General features: G+C 36.0%; 1 protein-coding gene across 1 annotated transcript; it reads left to right on the forward strand.

The window, feature by feature from the left end:
- The first annotated feature begins 1609 nt into the window (after positions 1-1609).
- Positions 1610-16368, forward strand: LOC125670473 (bone morphogenetic protein 2-A-like). The gene is made up of 5 exons (XM_048903248.2): positions 1610-2636; positions 10854-10996; positions 11216-11375; positions 11486-11650; positions 14358-16368. Exons 1-5 carry the CDS (start codon positions 2306-2308, stop codon positions 15026-15028), a joined length of 1470 nt encoding a protein of 489 aa, XP_048759205.2. The 5' UTR covers positions 1610-2305; the 3' UTR covers positions 15029-16368.
- The last annotated feature ends 4641 nt before the right edge of the window (positions 16369-21009 follow it).

The following is a 21009-nucleotide window of genomic DNA, read 5'->3' on the forward strand; positions in this document are numbered from 1 at the left end:
ACTCGTACAAAGGCCTCGCAAACAAACTCGAATTATCGTTCGTTATTAACATTATTTTCTCTTTCTGTGATAATTAACAATATTTTCTCTTTCTGTGGTAATTAACAATATTTTCTCTTTCTGTGGTAATTAACAATATTTTCTCTTGCTGTGGTAATTAACAGTATTTTCTATTTCTATGGTAATTAACAATATTTTCTCTTTCTATGGTAATTAACAATATTTTCTCTTTCTGTGGTAATTAACAATATTTTCTCTTTCTGTGGTAATTAACAATAGTTTCTCTTTCTATGGTAATTAACGATATTTTCTATTTCTATGGTAATTAACAATATTTTCTTTTTCCATGGTAATTAACAATATTTTCTATTTCTATGGTAATTAACAATATTTTCTCTTTCTGTGGTAATAACAATATTTTCTCTTTCTATGGTAATTAACAATATTTTCTATTTATGTACATGTGGTTTGAATGTTGGTTATCTAGATACTCAAAGTTCAAAACAATATTTTTTAAAGCTCCATAAGATAATGCTTCGTTTCAAATCATTTTAAAAAGAAAGTAAGTTGCATGTAATTTCAGTACCTGTAAATGATGTTGAGACTTAAAAATGAAAATTAAAGTATTTTCCCCCTTAAATAAGAATAGTTTAAGTTCAATGTCTCTCTTTTTCCTATGTGCTAAATAACTGTTGGTGACTATTTCTTGATATACCCACATCTCTCTATCTATTTAGGTCAACCTTTAAAGTTGATTGACATTAATATCGCCCTTATTAATATTAATAATCAGTATTTTTTCTTTCTTTTTCTTTTGCTTTGCAGAAAGACGTATAACTTGGAGAGGCTTTAACACGTCTATTATTTTAAAGTACAAGCCATATTAATTCCATCATAGAAATGGACTTTTCATGAAGAAATTAAGAAAAATTTGATTGGACGTTTTATTGACCCAACTTGTATATCGTTAACTTTTAATTTTCTCACACCTGCACAAGTTCTCGGGTCTAACAAAAGCCCACGGTTCAGAATGAAAGCGCTGTCTTCTACTTCATGTCAAGATTGTAAGCGATGTTGGATGAATAGTGTTGCCATCTTCAGGCATAATATAGTTCCCATGCAGTGTTTGGACCATCGAGACGGCGAACGCGGGAGAGCTCGGGAACCATTGATGGAACAAGCCAGTTATTAGAACGACAAGGTACTTGGACCAGGTGTGAAGCGTTTGAAGAGGACCTTGGTTTAATCGAAACCTGCCATTGAGGAGAAATTAGCTTAATTTAAAAGCTGATTTACTGTGGTCTCAGTCGGGCTTTGAACCGAAGGTAAATAAGAGGGAGTTTCCAGCGTTTATGGTCACAAACAAGAGATAAACACTGGGATGTTTTCATGCGACCTCAAGATGTTTAAAATTTTAAATGTTTCGATAAAGCTAATTAGCGAGGAAAATATTTCCCCCAATGTATTTAACCACTCTCACCCTAACTGCAACATGACCACACAGATAAAAATGGTGATAGCGTTTTAGGATGAGCTATAATATTAGCTAAAAACTATTGTCAACAATCATCAAGGAATGCTTATATTTTTGCCAATAGATAAATACATATCTGCGAGTGAAATAGGCTTTTTACTACATCAAACACAGAAAATTTTCTCTTCCGAGAGGTGTATAAATGTATGAAACGTTACCTGAAAATTATACGATATAAACAGAAACACGAGGTTTGCTGACTCACCGAGTCTGACAGGTGGCGGACCAATGAGGAGGAACAGCGGGTGGAGTCAGCCTTTCTCTCTGCCTCACACTTTGGGAACTCTTATGAATATTTAAACACATTTACTTTAGAGTAATAGAAAAAAACAACAAAAATCTGAGGCTTCATTGAGCATAAATTGAAAGTTACGTATGTGGGAACATAGCAATATATTGGCATGTGTAAATACTACAAACATTTAAATTCTGTTCACGATATAGTGACTTTTAAATTTCTGGGTGTCTTCTGACCAAGAAGATCTTTGCCAGGTGTCCACGGTGTAAGGCCTACTTGAAACCTCGAGTGTTTTGGGATTCTATTCTCTCCTAAGAATGACACTGACTAACTGCTCAAGTGACCTCCCTGGATGAAGATTTTTTTTTCTATCTCTCTATTCTGGACTCACGTCAGCTTACGCGAAAGCGGTATAAAGCTTGCGAAGTTGCGAGGAAACATCGAACATCATGCAAAATAGTAAAATAAACGAGACGAATTCCAGATAACACAGTGAAAGCTGGTGACATTTTGTATGCATTTTCTATTTATTAATGAGGATAAGAATGAATGGATTCTTTCAGCCTTCGTCCACAAGAAAGAGTGTGATTTTTATGTGCTGGTTTCTCATACTGTGTGAGTGTGTTCCCGTTGCTTGCAAAAAGCACGGAAGTCGGAAAGCCGTTCCACAATCGTCAAACCAAACTGAAGTTATTCAAAGGCTGTCGAACTTTTTTGGAATTGACAGAATACCGGGAAGGATTTTTAGAAAACCACCACCAGATTACATGATGGATTTATACAATAGTATAACAGACAGTGGGGGATTAATGAAAAGGGAAAGTCCCTACAAGGCGGACGTAATCCGGAGCTTTCCTGACAGACGTAAGTATCATTTCCGGTGTATCTGTCTTCAGTTTGAGTGTAGAGAGCAGTTTGTGGTATGATATCGTTCTTGAATTTCAAGATTAAGAAATTTATCTCGGATAAAGATCACATGCATAAGTGTAAAGATAGGCAATTTTCCCTTGGCGCGTGCACCCATCGAGAAACGATTTTACAATGAATTTTTTGTTGTTGTAAATCTGTAAAGTTGCTGAAAGGTAGTAACGAGTATGACATAATGGCCCTGGAGCTTCGATAATGATTTTTATGTGCGCCTGCTAATTTGTGTTTTGATAGGCATCATTGTAATGGGTATCTCTCAAATGCCGCGGTCTTAACCTCTAAAACTGACCCCCAGAAACACGTTCTGACCTCACTATTGTGGAATCAGACGAGATTTCATATGCTGTTTATTACGAACATTAGGCAGACAATCAATTTCAATAGGCGACTAAGCTTCGTTTTTTAAACTCGTTTGAACTCTAATTATGCGATTTTATCTCTTTGTGACGATTTCGAAAGGGATGTGCGATTTACGAGTGAGTTTTCTAAGGGCTTCGACGCATTCAGAGCCAGTGGCTGTCGTTCGTGGCTAGATATTGCTATCTTCGACAATCTCTTTGGCGCTTGCGGGACAGTTGCTCCGAAACGAGTTTGGATTTCTACGGCAACATAAGCCTAGATGTTATTTCACGAACAAATGCGTTTGAAATTTATCTAACATTAATAAAGCAGTTTCAGAGATTTAAATTGTTGCATGCCATAATTTGAATTATTAAATAATGCGAGGTTACGTCGTCTTCACGCGCTTTCGTATCCCGGAGATGTAAATGATTTGCGTAATGCCAAGTTTCTATTGAGTTTTTGGGGTACATGTACATATACTGTATGACTATATTGTATGTATATATTACATGTTATATTGCTGAGATCAGTTTGTCCTGTCTCTCTCGTGTGATCACAGAACGTAGTAAACCACCAGGACCGAATTAAAGTATATTTTGATCATTTACAAATGATGAACCAGATTGTGTTTCTTGTAGGTGTACACGAGGCCCCCAGTCTCGGGACAAATGGTGCACACCACACGCGCTGTTGTCTCCCGATTCTAATAATTCAACAATCTCTCACCTGTCATCAAGACAAATGGGGATGGGGGATCTTAATCGTTTCCAAGTTGCCATATGTATCAAATTCCGCATCTTCTCCATATACTCGGTATGATATACCAACAGCTCTTTCTTTACTGACAATCTACACTCATTTCTCAGTGTTGCGAGTTTTTGGGGATATGATGGAGGTATTACGTACGGTGGGATAGTGAATGGCCTGGCAGGGGGTGCGACCATATACATGAATTAACAGTCTTATTCGGCACCCGCAGGTGTTGAAATTGTCAACACAGGTGTACACAATCACACGGTGTCGTCGCCAAATGCTAGATCCCTAAATCTCTGCATGTGCATTATGGAAGATTAAGCCGAAAAGGACGAATTTTAACAGAAATTTCTATTCTCAAATGTCAAGATGAAGCACAAGCTCAAACTGCATTAGTGTAGTAATCTGTAAGTCACCGCTGCAGCTACGATACGTGAAGTGTGTTGTACCCGGTTTAACAGGTGGGTCCTGAAATGCATTGTAATTTAAGAGGGGAATAAAAGTGGAGAAAGTTGTATTGTGCTGAAAACCATCTGTGAAGAAATTTGATTTCTGTTGTTCAAATAATAACTCTTCTAAGGGATCACCACTCACGCACGAGTCCCATTTATATTAGGAGCAATTGAATACGATACGCTTTATATTGTACCTGTGTTGAGTTTGATGTCGACGGTTATCTTGAAAATCAGGTGTGAAATACATATATGGACCAAATTCCCATGTTATCTAACACCAGTTTATTAAATATTAGCAGTGTTTATATAAATAACTTTATTGAGGTTACAACGGTTTCATGTCTACAAGAATCTTAGGCCTAATTAGATTTGAATCGAAGCATTATAGTATGCCAAAGAGAAAGTGATTTTTATAATTAATGAGTAAGTGTCTCAGGGGAGAGAACTCACGCATGACCTGCAAACGCAATGATGACACAGTTTAACACGAGGTCAAAACCAAAACGCGTGGAATTCACCTTACCGCTTGTTATTAATCGACGTTGGGTTTGAAAAATGTCGCCAGGACCTGGATCGGACTGCACATCACTAATACGCGAGTTCTCTCCGATCCTCCGGGGCATCCCTCTGAAATTCCGTTCCTTTAAGGTCATTTCACACAACCATATTAGAAAAAAGTTTATCATTTGTTTTCGTATGCATGAGTTAATGATATTATAAAACTATGTTGTGCATGGTCGTAACCCAGGTAACCTTAGACATTTATCTTAAACTGGAGCATGTGCTTGAGAATAAGTCCGAAATGTTTTGTTGTGAACGAAATACCAGATAGATTGAAAAATAAATACAAGAAGTATAGATTTCAGTGTCGCTTGTGTCATTCACACTGCATAATAATGGGAGTTGGCGTTTGTTTTGTAGTGAAAGTGCAAAAGATCTTCGCTTAAAAACAATTGCTATGAATCACAAGATAGCGTGCACATAAAAGAGAGGAAATCATAGTTCTGACTATCGAGTTACCCCTAATTGTTTTATAAATTTTCATTTTGATAATAAGGTTAAATATTTGTAATTGAAACGAAATCCATAATCTGATTAGTTTTAAACTCTCCTAAAATTTACAAATTTTCTTGCTCTTCATATCTGAAAAACATTAGCTATACTTTTACATTATACAATTAATTAACGAAATGACTCAAGTGTATTGGAATATAAGTGTAACCGTCTATATTTTACATAATATATAGTATCAAATACTGATCAATCAAAATATTCACGCAAACCATTGTGAATGATGTAGACAATATATTAAAGAGAGAGAGAGAGAGAGAGAGAGAGAGAGAGAAAGAGGAAGAGAGAGAGAGAGTTTATAATGCGTTTTTGTTCTGCAGGGATATGTAAAGGGGTTATACTTTAATAAACACGCCTCTACAATCTTTTATGATAGTTTGCAAAACATTTTTATTATATGGAAAAACAAGTTTAAACAACCTTTGATTTCAATTGATGTTTTTTAATTTGGCTTTTGATAACAGGTGTGCAAGAACTCTTTTCTCCCGAAACAAGCACGTCCTTAATATTCCACAGACCATACATTTCCCATAGTGACTGATTTTCTGCCGTTAAGCGCCTTTATGGCCTGGGATTAACACCCAATTGAATCCTTTGCTTCGATTACGATTTTTATTCAATATACGGAAGTGCGGTTAATTTACACAAGACATTCTGAAGAGCCGTTTGCTTCAAATTTCAGTTGTATATATAAGAAAATGTACGATTAATAAATGGACAAATATACAGCTTTTCCGTTGGGAATGGATTATGGATAGCTGATAATGGCAACAAGGAAAAAGTGCTCTGTAATGGAACTAAATATTTCAATATTCAGTTGCATATATTTTAATTGCTTTTAATTGATCTTCATAAGATCACTTTCCTAACACATCGCCATCGATATGTTTTAGCCCCACCTATATTATTTCTCATTGTCTTGGTGTAGAGTTTCGATTACAAGATTGTATCAGAGTCAGTTCCACCCATATTCTCAAGCGAAGGTTATTATGACAAGAGGTTTTTTTTTAAATCTTGACAAAGAAATATAATTTGTAAAAATCGTGTTTGCTATCGCTCGCTTTGGTTTGTTTCAACTTGACGAATAAGGACACCCACGTGTTATGTTCTTTGCAAAAAGTACATAATGAGCGAAATCTTATCTTCTTTTTTCTACAGAGTATAATATAATGAGAAAGAGACAATAAAATTTGACTGATCTTTCACCGAGGTAGTCGTATTTCATCCTCTACATCCAAACAAAAGATAACTTTCCAGACGATTTCTACAGAAGGAAGAAAGCTTTCAAATTATACAGCTTAGATTAGGATTCTGAGAAATCGGAGTTTGTCAGGGATTTATAAAAACGATAAGTAGGCGATAAGACTATTGCGAAGTCAAAACAGTTAATGAAGTCCAATACAGATCAGAGTTTGCGTTAATGGTTGTCTAGACAAACGCGCGATATTCATAAAATTGGAAAGGGAAGCATATACATCGTTTCTTATTGCAAAACAAGAAAACAATAGCTGATTGACGCGTTGCCATATCTCTTGATTCTAGCAGCCTTCGCTTGATCATTTTAGATCCAGTAAAACACATTTTATAGGTAACAGGAGGTGATTAACAACTCTACAGGAAAAAGCATAGAAAAGGACCACGCCTCACACCAGCGAACATCATTTCATTTCTCTGATAGTCACAGGGTAAAATCTATTTATCAGCGATATTCAGCGACAAGTCTACAGTCATTTGTAACACTGCAGACTCGTGATTGCTTCCTGAGCAGTGGTTATCTCAATCCGCGCGGTACATGTCGTCCCTAGCATCCATTGTCCTACAAAGATTTTACCAGGACCATCAATAACTGTCAGTGCTATAAGCCTTGTTTCAGTGGTAGGGTGTCGCGTTTTTGACACATTTAATGTTTTTTTACTGTTGATACTAAGGCGTATTTCAATGTAAATAAATACGGGTGGGGTTTGCTGAATCATTAGTAATAATCTTGAATTGCGTTCTATTATGAGCAATAGCTCTCTGCAGAAGTACGAGTTATGAGCGAAACATCGAGAGGGAAAACCTTCGCTAGTTCATAAAACCTGGAATAAGATATTCTGACGGAAAAATCAATTTAAATAATTTATATGATAAATGATTTCAGTACACAATACCCACATAATCATCATGCGCTGGGGTCAGAGCCCATTAATCAAGTGGAATGTGAAAAAAGTTGGGTCTTTTATATATGGGTTGTTCAAGATTTTACAGGTGTTGTTTTGAAAACCGTCCCAGTTTTGATTGAATATCCAGAGTCTTCACGACGATCGCCATGTGTACATGTTATATAAAAGCGTCTCAATATTTTGATAGTTGTAAACAAGATTAAAATGAAAGCCTTTTGCTTTTATTCTAAAACAGGTGTGGAGTTGTATTTATCTTGTATGTATCTAATAATGTAACACCTGGACCGAAGTAGACAACCCTTGCTCCTCTCGTGTTATTAATTCCTTTTGATGTATAAGTTCATTCATAATTTAGATAATCTACTTGATTTCAAATGTCGTATAGATTTGTTGTGTATTTTCGTATGAACTTTTAATTTGGCCTCGAAAAGTAGGTCTTTTGAACGGTAATCATTCGGTGATCTGTAGACAGAGGTCCCTTTACTGGGTAATTTGTGCAGTACAGAGTCCGGAATAAGTACAGGGACCTGGGACTATATATACGAAAACAAAATTACGATTACAAGAATACACAAACAATCCGACTTGCAACATGGTTTGGCCTAAAAGACAGATCATACGAAATAGCTGATTGCAAGAAACTATGGCCGATATGTACTCTTCTGTCAACGCTTGACTCATGTTATGTCTATATGCAAAGTGCATAACAAGCAATTGCACTCTTCATTTCACCCAGTCCTCTTTCTTCTAACAACAACCAACATACCATTTATAGACAATCGCATGCAGCCACCTGTTCTGCACTTTATGAGAAGTCCGACTTACTCATCCTAACACTAGAATTGGCCTCTGCTCCAGTTTTCTAATTACAGCTAATTCTTCGTAATCGCGCCTTTGTTTTAAACAATATTATATATGAGCTCCCATCCATTTTATATGGTACCCAACCGTGCTGTCTAGTTATACAATTAGTTAGGACTGATGTTAATTGAGAGATAGGGTGAATTATGCTGGGTTCATGGTTTCCTAGTTTTCACTCATAATTCATAAGATTTAAATATATGATTCACTCGTCTGTTTAAAACCCTGGTGTAATGTTAAAACAAATTCATTGAACGGTTCCGTGTTTAAAAACAGGCTTAGTCACTGCAATTCAATTATGTAATCTTGATATCGTTTCGCCATGAACTTAGAAATGATGATCTGATGCATTCATAATTTCCTTTCTCTTCTAATGATATACATTATATATTTTTAAGATTTAATCGATAGATTTTTCGTATTTTTATCGACCATCTAAAACGTGGAGCACAAAGTATGAACGAGATAACACTTTTCAATTTAAACATCGCGTTACAAATTCTTTCCACAAGTCAATTGTCAAAAAGATGTTTTTCAAAACTATTCTAGATGTGGACTTTGAAACTCGAACTTTGAGATTAGTGTTGATGTATATTTCGTACAGAAAATAGGACCTAACATTTTTGATACATTAATGTGCTATCACTATACACAGACTCTGTGGTGCGATTAGCATTAGATAAACGCTGCAATACGTCTAAAATTTCATTCAGGAAAACAATTCCTTGCTGAGTTTCCTGTGTCTACAAGAACACAAACATGATTGGCTTTGTAAGTCCGATAAAAAAATAATTTGATTGTGGGCACAATATACACATAGGAAAAAATCTGATTCCATGTACGCAATACGCAATATCAGTTCCAGTCTGTTAACTTTAAGCTATCAAATCCTAATCATTTTTAATAATTCATTAATGAAACATTCTTTATCATTCTCGTAGTCCTGATATGGACTATCCATTTTCTTAGTCATGATATGGAATTCTCACTTCGAAATGGAATTCCCGCTAAAATATTCTCGTAGTCTTGATATGGAACTTCCGCTTCCATTCTCGCAGCCTTGTTACGAAGTCCCCGCATCCATTTTTATAGTACTGATATGGATCTTTTTCCTCTGTCTCCATCTTCATAGTCCTGATATAAAACTTTCGCTTCCATCTTAATATAGTCCTGATATGGAACTTCCGCCTCCACCCTCATAGTCCTGATATGGAACTTCCGCCTCCACCCTCATAGTCCTGATATGGAACTTCCGCCTCCACCCTCATAGTCCTGATATGGAACTTCCGCCTCCATCCTCATAGTCCTGATATGGAACTTCCGCCTCCATCCTTATAGTCCTGATGTGGAACTGAAGCCTACATCCTATAGTCCAAATATGGATCGAAACTTCCGATTCCATCCTCATAGTCCTGATACGAAATTTCCGCCTCTACTTTCATAATCCCTTTATGAACTTCCGCCTCCATCCTAATAGTTCCGTCCCCATTATCGTAGTACTGAAATGTAGTTTCCCTTTCATTTCTATGAATGAAGCAATAGCTTGTTCATTCTTCCTTTAATGTATACCTATACGTAGATTATTAATTAGAAATCAGAATAACGATCTTTTAAAATACTTTTTAAGTAGATTATTATTTAAACTTTCAATTACGATGGGAAATGTAAAGTTGACACGGATCATCATCATTGTTAGATATGCTTGAGCGCAAGAGTGTAACAATGGTGTCCCAAGAATGCTATGGATGTGATGTGATGCGCTTTATGAATATTGATAAGTAGTAATATAATCAATATTACAAGTACTGTACAGTGTATTTGAAATTTGATTGTCGATAGGCACGTCGCTTTCTTGGAATGTGGTTTCTGCAAAACGTTTACCATATTGCAAAGTATTTATCTAATGAGCGTCTTATATTATTTAACCCGGTTTGAAGATAAAATGCAACATTCAATGTGAATAAAAATAACAAAACATGAAATTGCTTTGAATAATTCAATAAAAAAAGGAACGACATGTAGAGTGTACATCCTATTTGAACTTGAAAGGGAATATATATTCATCATAAGCTCTGATGGCTCCAGAAAGCCCCCGAAGAAACTTGACTGAAGTGAACTCGCATTACACCATGTAATAAAAAATATCTGTTAAGAAATGATAAATAAAGGGGGAAAATGGCTATGAAGACAGGCAGCTAATTAGAGCAAAAGCTCGTTTAGATTACACTCCCATTACAACAAATATGAAAGAACTCTTGTTGATTTCCCCACACCCCCTAAATTCCTTGTATATATGTGTGTATATATATATCAAGTATCTTGTTATGTTGTGTAGTCGGAAAACAATGAAGTAAATTACGATCACCTTTTTAATCTAATTATATAAACACAAATACATGTACATTGTACGCACCTGTATATATACACTTTACACAGTAAAATTAACTTTTTAAAATTTATCTGTGAAAAATATAATTTTTCTCAAATTTTTTTTTCTTCTTGTTTTTCAGAGTGGAATCAGTCGATGCACTTCTACTATAATATATCATATCTTTCGGAGAGGGAGAAAATTTTAGCCGCAGAATTCCATGTATTCAAAATGCGGCCAGCGCCTCCAACATCCAAAGAAACCAAACCACCTTATGTCATTGAGGTAATTTTCATTAATCCATATGTTTATCAGGAGAATTCTACTTCATTGTGTTTATATTTACACTTGCCTACAATGAAGGTGTTTTGTGTCATTTTTTATGCAAATGTTTTGCTGAAGTGATTGTTTTCCCCGTTGATATCATAAAAACTACCTGTCACAATTTGCTAGCTCACAAACATTTTTGAATTTACATCATAACATTGTTTATTGTATTTTCAGATAAAGATTTATCAAGTGCTAGACCCTGTCAAATTATATTCAATAGATGGATTAAAACTTTTGGATGCCAGGAGAATAAGTGCACTAGCGCATGGTTGGTATGTGTTCAACGTTAAGAAAGCAGTGGAGGCCTGGGTTAATGGCACCGCAGAGAACCACGGTATGAATCGCATGATATAAGTCATCTGCTCAGCTCTCTGGGTTTTTCTAAAATCAATTTATTTTTATCAATCTCTCTTTACTCATTCTTAATTTTAATTCACAATTTAGGTCTACTTGTTTCAACAACTTCCGTGATTGGTCGTGAAGTTAATGGTAGTTACGTCAGATTTGCACAACGTCATCAGCATCACGATAGCAAACAACCAATTCTGGTTGTTTACACCGATGATGGGATGTCTCGTCACCCCAACTACATCTCTCCAAATGATGAAGGCAAGTCTGCGCGAAATTTTATCATAACAGATCAGTTGTATGGAAAATATTCATCCATGACTAGATAAACTTTACAATTTTCCTTTTTTTTCCTTTTTAGTTCATTTTAGTTATTACACTATGCCAGCAATAATATCACTTATGGGAAATTCTTTTACTGACTTTTATTCAACTTCGTCCGACTAATTTCTTTAGGCAACGTTATTTAATTCTAATAGAATTTAGCAATTGATGATAATGACAATATAGATCATCTCTCCAATTTGACCAGAATGCTTAGATTTTTGTAACCAAGAAACACCTTAGAAATAGATCATCGTTCCAAATGTGTTTGTTTCTGACATGGGGCCTGTTTTACAATTACCAAGAGCATGTGATATTCCTTTGAATAAATACATTCGACGCCTTTTAAAACAAATACTCCATCGGCAGAACAGCATCAAAGAAATGGTTGATATTAACCACACATTTCAACTTCAATATAAATTGATGGGTCTTCTGATATCGCTCTGAATCTGATCAATTCCGTCTAGATTCCACGCACTCCGTCGAATGATTTACTTATCTTTTCATTCAAGGATGTTAAACAAATAAATAATTACTTAATCATTAAAAGCCATTTTAATTACATCATTTTCACGTGTAGAATCACTTTCTTTTCTAAATCGGGCTTTTATTTGATTTACTAACAGTGCAGTGGAACGGCGTTCAGTTGAAAGTGCAAATAAGAGAAAGGAATAAGATTTTATTTCTCATTATTTCAAAATCAAATCTACACTCCACTATTGACTTGAAGTTTCTCAATTCTAAACAACCGCATTATAAAGATTTTGACCAATTTATAGTTTTACATCATCATGTTTGTATTTTAAAAAAAGAAAGCAAACTGTGTAAATCTTTCTGTTAGGTAAGCAACAAGATATATGTAATTCTAATTTCGATTTATATTTCCTTTGATCATAACACAGATGTTGGTATTGTCGTATACACATATATACAGATATAAAAATTCAGGGTCGAGTCAGTGACCCTAAAGTAATTGATCGATATTTATCAAGAGAGAAGATTGCTATCAGGTTGCAGTATAATACGATTTTCTCAAAGATCAGTAGATTATAATTCTTGATTTAGCTTAAACAGAATATTGGTGTACTCTATACATTGACCTTTCGTTGAGGTCACATTCTTCGCTTCCAAACGTATTACTGCGCCGATGCTATCTATGAGATTTCTCCACTGATAGCATCAACGCTGTATATTTATGGATTCTGGAAAAAATAATGAAAAATTCATAGCTGATCTTTATCTCCTTGACTCTGTTTTAATTGACAACATCAACAGAACCCAAATATTTCTGATATCTATCACGTGTAAATTTGGCGACCCTCATGTTTGTACAACAAATGCTTAATGACGTAATGACAAAAAACTCAAGGTATTTATTCTTTTCCCGACTACCTATTAGTCTAGACAATTTGAACATCTCCGACGCTTGAACTTAAAATGTCACTGATATATTGATGTTTGATTGATGTGGTGAAATCATGTAGCATTCCCCGGATCGTTTAGAAAATGAGGATAATTTTGATGCAGGTATTAAAACAAAATCCCCACAAGCCATTTCTATCATTTATCTAGTATCGAAAATACTCCGTATTTGGCAATTATTGCAATATCTCTTCGACTCAACATTCGAACATGCCAACGTGATGCAAATGGATAACGAGTTCGAGTATGCATGAAATAGAAACCACATCGATATCGTCCATTATGAAATATGTATTTTATTGCTTTAATCTTGAATTAATGAGAATTGATAATTGAATATTCCGTGCGTTCCTTATGAGTTGGCTAGATATATATATTTTTTTAATCTGTTGTGATTACTGTCCTCATTTAAGTTTTTCCAATTTAAATGTCATGGCTTGGTAGGATTGGCAGTAGAAGTAGTTTACTTGTCATGATAGTCCCAATGGTAATGGTGTTTAACAGATAGAGGGAAATCATTGTCGCCTTCAATGCATGTAGGACGTAAGGGATATAGTGCATGTCCATCTGCCTGGTTGGAGTCGTAATTTTTCAACTATAGGTCTATGGGCCACGTAGCTCACTTGAGCAATCATAAAATATTTATTCCCAATTATGGCCCATACTGGTTCCAGGGGCCATGGTATGAACAAACTTGAATCTACACTATCTGAGGATGCTTGTATATTGATTTGAGAGATATTATAACTTGGTGGTTCTTAATTAAGAAGACTATTAAAGAATTTTTCTGTATGTCCATATGTAACCATTTCAATCCCCATTGTAGCCGTTGTCCTTTCTCCGTGGATTAGACAAACTAATTTTCATTATACGAAGAAATTCTGAGATTTATCTTTTCTATTTCAGTGAGTCTTGAAAAATTACTCTTACATCTCTGCCTCTTTTAGCTATATGTAATTTTTGATCATGTTCACCTGGATGGGAAAATACCCTTCATATGAATAAACTTGAATCCTCTGTACCCAAAAATGTTTATGACAAGTTAGATTCAGATGAGTACTAAAGAAAAACACTTGTGTATATTGCGTATTGTTTTAAACACTCACTTTAAAAACTGGTTACTTACAGACTCCATTTATGAATAATGACACACTCGTGATCAAATTATGAAATATGGAATTCATTCCCAGATTCTTAACTTTTATTGCTTGTCTTGCAGATTATTTGCAAATTAAAAAGGACATAATGAAAAAGGAAAGAACAAGGCTAAGGAATTTCAAACAAGTGGTAAGACTGTTAAACGAGAAAGAAAGAGATGAATATTACAATGAACATCTTCAAAAACTTTTGGGAAATACCACATTAGTAAGAAAAAGAAGAAACGCAGATGAACAATTAAGCAAGCGTTCTAATTACAGTAAAATAGTGAAACAAACTCGCAAAAAACGAAGGCGTTTATCAAAAGAGGAACGTCAGAAACGCAGAGAGGAGAGAAAAAGACGGAAGAAGAATAGAAAGGGGATGAAGGGAAAGGGGAAGCGGGCTTTGGACTTCCGGTATAATCGCAAGAGACGAAGTTGTGCTAAACACGAAATGTACGTTGATTTTGACGAAATTGGATGGTCAGGGTGGATTATTTCCCCTAAAGGGTACAACGCTTATCACTGTAAGGGGGCGTGTCCTTTTCCTTTGGGTCAAAGTCAGAAACCCACAAATCATGCCACAGTCCAAAGCATTGTACATGCTCTGAAAGTAGGAAAAGATGTCTCTACTCCATGTTGTGTACCAAACAAACTGTACTCAATAAGTCTTCTTTATTTCGATGACGATGAAAATGTTATCCTCAAGCAATATGACGACATGGTTGCAGCAAGTTGTGGATGTCACTAAATGTTACATCAGAATTATAGAAATCCTACCAAAAGCTGCAGATATGTCACTAAATGAACGAGTTGCATCAGAATTATAGACATCCTACCAAAAGCTGCAGATCTGGCTAGCAACTACAATGTCATTTTGGGTCGTTCCAAAATACGCAAAGAAGCAACCTGGAATTTGAGAAAAATGACGAAAACTGATGACGAGATTAAATATTGTGATAGCAATTTATTGGTCTCTATTTAAAAAGATGTGTGTGAAAATTGTTTATAATTGATTTTATGGTGAAAAATTCCAACAGCTTTTTAAGAGAAAACTGGTCGTCGACGTTTGATGAGAACATAAAATCAATGGTGTATTAAATTCATACGGTGTAAAGTAGCTTACTGTGAAGAGAATCTCCCAAGTGATAAAATGGATATTGACTGTCACCGTGTCTGAGGTGGGAGTGATAAAATGGATATTGACTGTCGTCTGAGGTGGAAGTGAACACTGCAATCGCTAATGCAACTATTTTCTTACCTTACTAAACTTGATGAGATTAAACGAAGGCTCTCTGAATATATATATATATATGAATGAGTGTGTGTTTGTGTATGCGTGTCTGTGTGAGTGAGGGGAAGAGTTGCATAGTTTTAACAGAGAGAGAAAAAGAGGAATGCATATTGATCGTTAAGGCAACCTTTGTATGAAGAATATGGGGTATCATATATAAACATGTCTATTTCGTCAATCTTTTTTTTTTTTTTTAATCAATTTACTATAGGGCATTCGAAAATACTTTTCTTGCTGTTATATATTTTTATACACTTCCTACATGTATATATACGATAACAAAGATGGGAATATTTTAAATAACTATTCATGAGATGTCTATGGAAGCGCAATTTTCGAAGGCCAACCTAAAGATAAAATTTAATTCTGCATAATAATATACGTGCATACATTCCCAATTCCTTGACATTAAAATCAAATTGATAAATTCGATATTTGTCCGAGGACCACGTGTTCATAAAGTGAGGTATTTTAATGTCACATGATTAATTCATTAGAGATAGACTTGAATGAGGTTTTCATGTTGTTCAAAGATATGTTTATTGTCTTGTTTTGTTGTTTTTTTTGGTTTTTTTTTTTTTTTTTTGCTTATAGTAAACAATTATTTTTGTTGCTGAATATTTTGTCTGTGTTTGCGACATAAAGACGGTTGTCTGTGTTATGAAAATTAAAAATGTGTTTTCATGATTGAAAAAAATGTTCAAAGACGTATTTTGCATTTCAGTGTTTGAATTAATTGTATGTCAAATCCAGAAAATGTTGTTATTATTGTATATAAATAAAGAGATAAAGCTGCTCTCTGATTGTCATCAGGGCCGACGCTTACAAGATCGGGTGCATGCTGGGAGCAGACGAACAGACCATCAAAATTACCGACGACATCGTATGAACCAGGACGGATTAAAGGGTTTAAATGTACAGCTGATTACAGAATTTTATCTTCAAAAGTACAGGTATGCCGAACATTTGGTGGGATTTACGTCGACAAATTTAATCGGTTAAATCGAAATTTTGTCCAAATCAAAAGGTTTGATGTTTCGAACAAGGCGCCATCCCTATGAATAAATTTCATTATAAAATAATTATAAGTCCATAGCATTATATGATATAAAATACCGTGTGATATTTTCGTCGTTGGAGACCACGTAGGTATTCTTTGCAATATAAGCCATATCAGTTGAATAATAATATTTTAAATCAAAGGACTTCATATATCCGCGTTTATACAATTAATTTACCATAAATCAACACAAATCATTTCAATTCTCACAATGTCAAATTTCACAATTGTCTACACGCACGCATTCTGCTTTCGTAACAAAGCATTACATTTTCATTTCTTTTCAATAAAACCACACGGAAAAACTTGACCATCAACCACAAACAGTCGGAGTCAATATGAAGTATGCGGTGATTGACCATGGCATCTCCAAAAATAAGTAGAAACGGTGCCCTGATTACTCACCACAACAGCTCCCAACAGTCTGACGTGACAACAGCTCCCAACAGTCTGACGTGACAACAGCTCCCAACAGTCTGACGTGACAACAGCTCCCAACAGTCTGACGTGACAACAGCTCCAACAGTCTGACGTGACAACAGCTCCCAACAGTCTGACGTGACAACAGCTCCCAACAGTCTGACGTGACAACAGCTCCCAACAGTCTGACGTGACAACAGCACAATCTGACGTGACAACAGCAATCGTAACTACTCGGCTATTTCCGTAACCGCAAATGAACCTCGTATGTGGATCGACGCCATCAGAGTCTGTTGTCACGTGTACATAAACGTAACTATGACGTTACAGTCGTACGTTACACTATGAAACGTGAACTTTCAAATGCATCTAAGATAATAAGTCTTACGACGTGACCGTGTTTGAGGGCGAAGCAAAAATATTGGCAATAGTATCTAGATCCATAACAGGACAAAAATTATCCCGAAATATTAGCACCTAACGTGTGAGGACAGAGCTCAATCAAAGTATTCTATTAAACTTTAGACATTTTTGATCCGCCAATTCATCGAACGCGGGGAAACTCTATGCAACTGATGTAAACAGTGCATTGTGACGTCATATTCCGCGTAGGTATTTAGCAAATACACAAACATTGGAGACATGACCTACTATCGCGTTAATCGTGTGATTATATACGATTAAGAAATCTTATAAGATTTGCATACTTTTACGGTTTATATAACATCTCAGAACGACGTGAACTTAGGTACACGAGATTCAAAATGGAGAAATACATGTCCACGCGCTAGTATTCGAATAGACGCCATTGGGACCAAACTTTTCAAGTTCCATAGGTATGGTTTAATTTTTCATTAGTTTTCTATATTTTCCTTTATGTATATACGTGTTACCTATTGGGAGAGCTCCGCTCTCACGGCCCAAGGGCTTCGCCCTCTATTATACACATCTAAGGTATTGTACCATTATCGATTTCCACTTACGTGTTTATGTATTAGAGTGAATAATACGTTAATGGTACCAAAACTGAATCTGTGGTGAAAATATATATAATACATTATTCAGGGATTCGGTCCTGGCCTTTTAACCTCATCCACGGGTGCGCTTCCGGCGAAGAAATGCATCGATTTGATGCAATTCTTGCTCCGATCCACGTCCGAGTCTTCTTACCGGTTACAGAAAAGGACGAGCGCGTGATCCGATTGGTGACAACAGCTCCCAACAGTCTAACGTCACAACAGCGTTCGGCAAACTTCGGCAGATTCCGGTACCTCCATCTAGTTAGATGGAATCGACCGAGGTGATCCGAGTGATGACAACAGCTCCCAACAATCGTAACTACTCGGCTATTTCCGTAACCACAAATAAACCTCGTATGTGGATCGACGCCATCAGAGTCTGTTGTCATGTGTACACAAATGTAACTATGACGTCACAGTCGTACGTTACAATATAAAACGCGAGCTTTCAAATGCATCTAAGATATCATACATATTTATAAGGTATTCTACCACTATTAATTTCCACTTATATGTTTATGTACTAGAGTGAATAAGACGTTAATGATACCAAAACTGAATCTGTGGTAAAAATATAAATAACACATTATACAGGGATTCGGTTCTGGGCTTTTAATTTCATCCACAAGCGCGCTTCCGGCGAAGAAATGCATTGATTCAATCGTAACTACTCGGCTATTTCCGTAACCGCAAATGAATGGATCGACGCCATCAGTCTGTTGCCATGTGTACACAAATGTAACTATGACGTCACAATCGTAAGTTACAATATGAAACGCGAGCTTTCAAATGCATCTAAGATATCATACATATCTAAGGTATTCTACCACTATTAATTTCCACTTATACGTTTATGTAATAGAGTGAATAAGACGTTAATGATACCAAAACTGAATCTGTGGTGAAAATCTAAATAACACACCATAAAGGAATTCGGTTCTGGCCTTTTAACCTCATCCACAGGCGCGCTTCCGGCGAAGAAATGCATCGATTTGATGCAATTCTTGCGTCGATCCACGTCCGAGTCTTCTTAACGGTTACGTAAAAAGACGAGCGAGTGATCCGATTGGCATCGATTGTGTTGGGAGCTGTTGTGGTATCAGACTGTTGGGAGCTGTTGTGACGTCAGACTGTTGGGAGCTGCAATCGGATCACGCGCTCGTCCTTTTCCGTAACCGGTAAGAAGACTAGGACGTCGATTTGATGTAATTCTTGCGCCGATCCACGTATATTTTGATCACTACTTTCTGAATGCGGAAGCTTTTACCGGCAGAGTAAATCGACGACCGCATTACTGTACAAATGTTAGGCGTATATACATATCACTTACCGTCATACATTCGAGGCTACACGTAGGGTGCCAGAATCTGCCAAATGCAGTCTGACGTGACAATAAATTAATACGTTCAACACAAACACAATCGAAAAGTTGAAAATGCATCGAAAATAGGAGGTGCTTATTTTCAATGTGTTCGTAATCTATGAAAACTCTTGAACAATATTTCCTGATTACACATTCATGCATTATGTATTGTTATACCCCTATAAAACAGTTCCTATATAACTCCTTGCGGGGAAAAAGTCCAACATTTCGACTGTTTTGGCGACTGTTAGACCGGGAACTGATAAAATCAACTGTTAAAAAAGACTTGACCGATGACGTCATATGGCGCAAACTCGAGTTATCTTTTCGTGTCGTTTGGATAAATAGAAATGGTGAATGCACATTTTACGACAGGAACGGATGATGAAAATCAATTAATTCTTCAAATTAGGGACAGCAAGAACATTAAAAAAATTGTTCATCTTTTTCTAGAATCAATTGTATAAAAATGAAGTTTATTTATTTCTATTTCATTCTTGTTAAAGCTGTTATATACGCAAGTCACGTGATTCTTGGTATGCTGATTGTTTACGTAAAGGCGAGGTTCACTGATTTGCCTGATGATGAAATACAGAATTTATTAGATGAAAAGCAGAGCAGATACACAAAAAATATAATTATCAATTAGGATATTGGGTATGTTTTCTTTTAAACTTGTGGAATCGGTGATAAATGTACACAATCACACTGTCACGTCAAAGATCAAAGTCAACAATCCATGTGCATCTAATTAAACAACTTAAAAAATGAAGGTGTATAACAAAACAATTATTGACTGGGTCCTCGGACAACAGCTGTTTTGTTCGACCCTCGAACGGACCTGTTGTCCGAAGCCGTAGGCTAAGGGCAACAGATCCGTTCTTGGGTCAAACAAAACAGCTGTTGTCCTCGAGCCCAGTCAATAACTGTATACTCTTTGCAGTATGACATGACAAAATTGACTACGTTCCACACATAGAAATAGATTTAGGGAGAGGGCGTTCGAAGTTTTAAAATTTTATTTTAATTATGTTACAATAAAATTGGCTCATATCAAATCATAAAAATGTGGGTATTTTATCTTGATCTATCCAAAATATGAGTTGCACATCACTATGCAAAGTTTCTTTGTATGATATCGAATGAAAATTATTATTGATTGCACAATCTAGGTTACTTACTTCACCATATCATGACAAAAATGACTTTGTTCAACACACTGAAGATCTGAGCAATTTTCTCCCAATAGGAGGTCACATCTTCAATGCGTGTGTAATCACTAGGAGTAACCACCCCCCCCCCCCCCACCCCCACCCCCCTTGTCATCAACGTTAGGAGTAGTGCCACAGATTTTGACCTGTGCATGACTTTTACGATCGTAGCTATGGTGCCGAAGACCCGTTAATTTCAAATCTAATGCCGGGTATTTGGCGACGGAGCAGTAACTTACTTCTGTTGAGCATCTTAGGTTTGATGCAGCGCTAGGATAAGGAATCAACCCCGGGCCTACACAACATGACGATGCATGTCATATCAATTTCACGAAAGACCGTTACCCATATATGTTCTAAACTCC

Source organism: Ostrea edulis, chromosome 4 (assembly GCF_947568905.1).
Source record: "Ostrea edulis chromosome 4, xbOstEdul1.1, whole genome shotgun sequence".
NCBI lineage: Eukaryota > Metazoa > Mollusca > Bivalvia > Ostreida > Ostreidae > Ostrea > Ostrea edulis.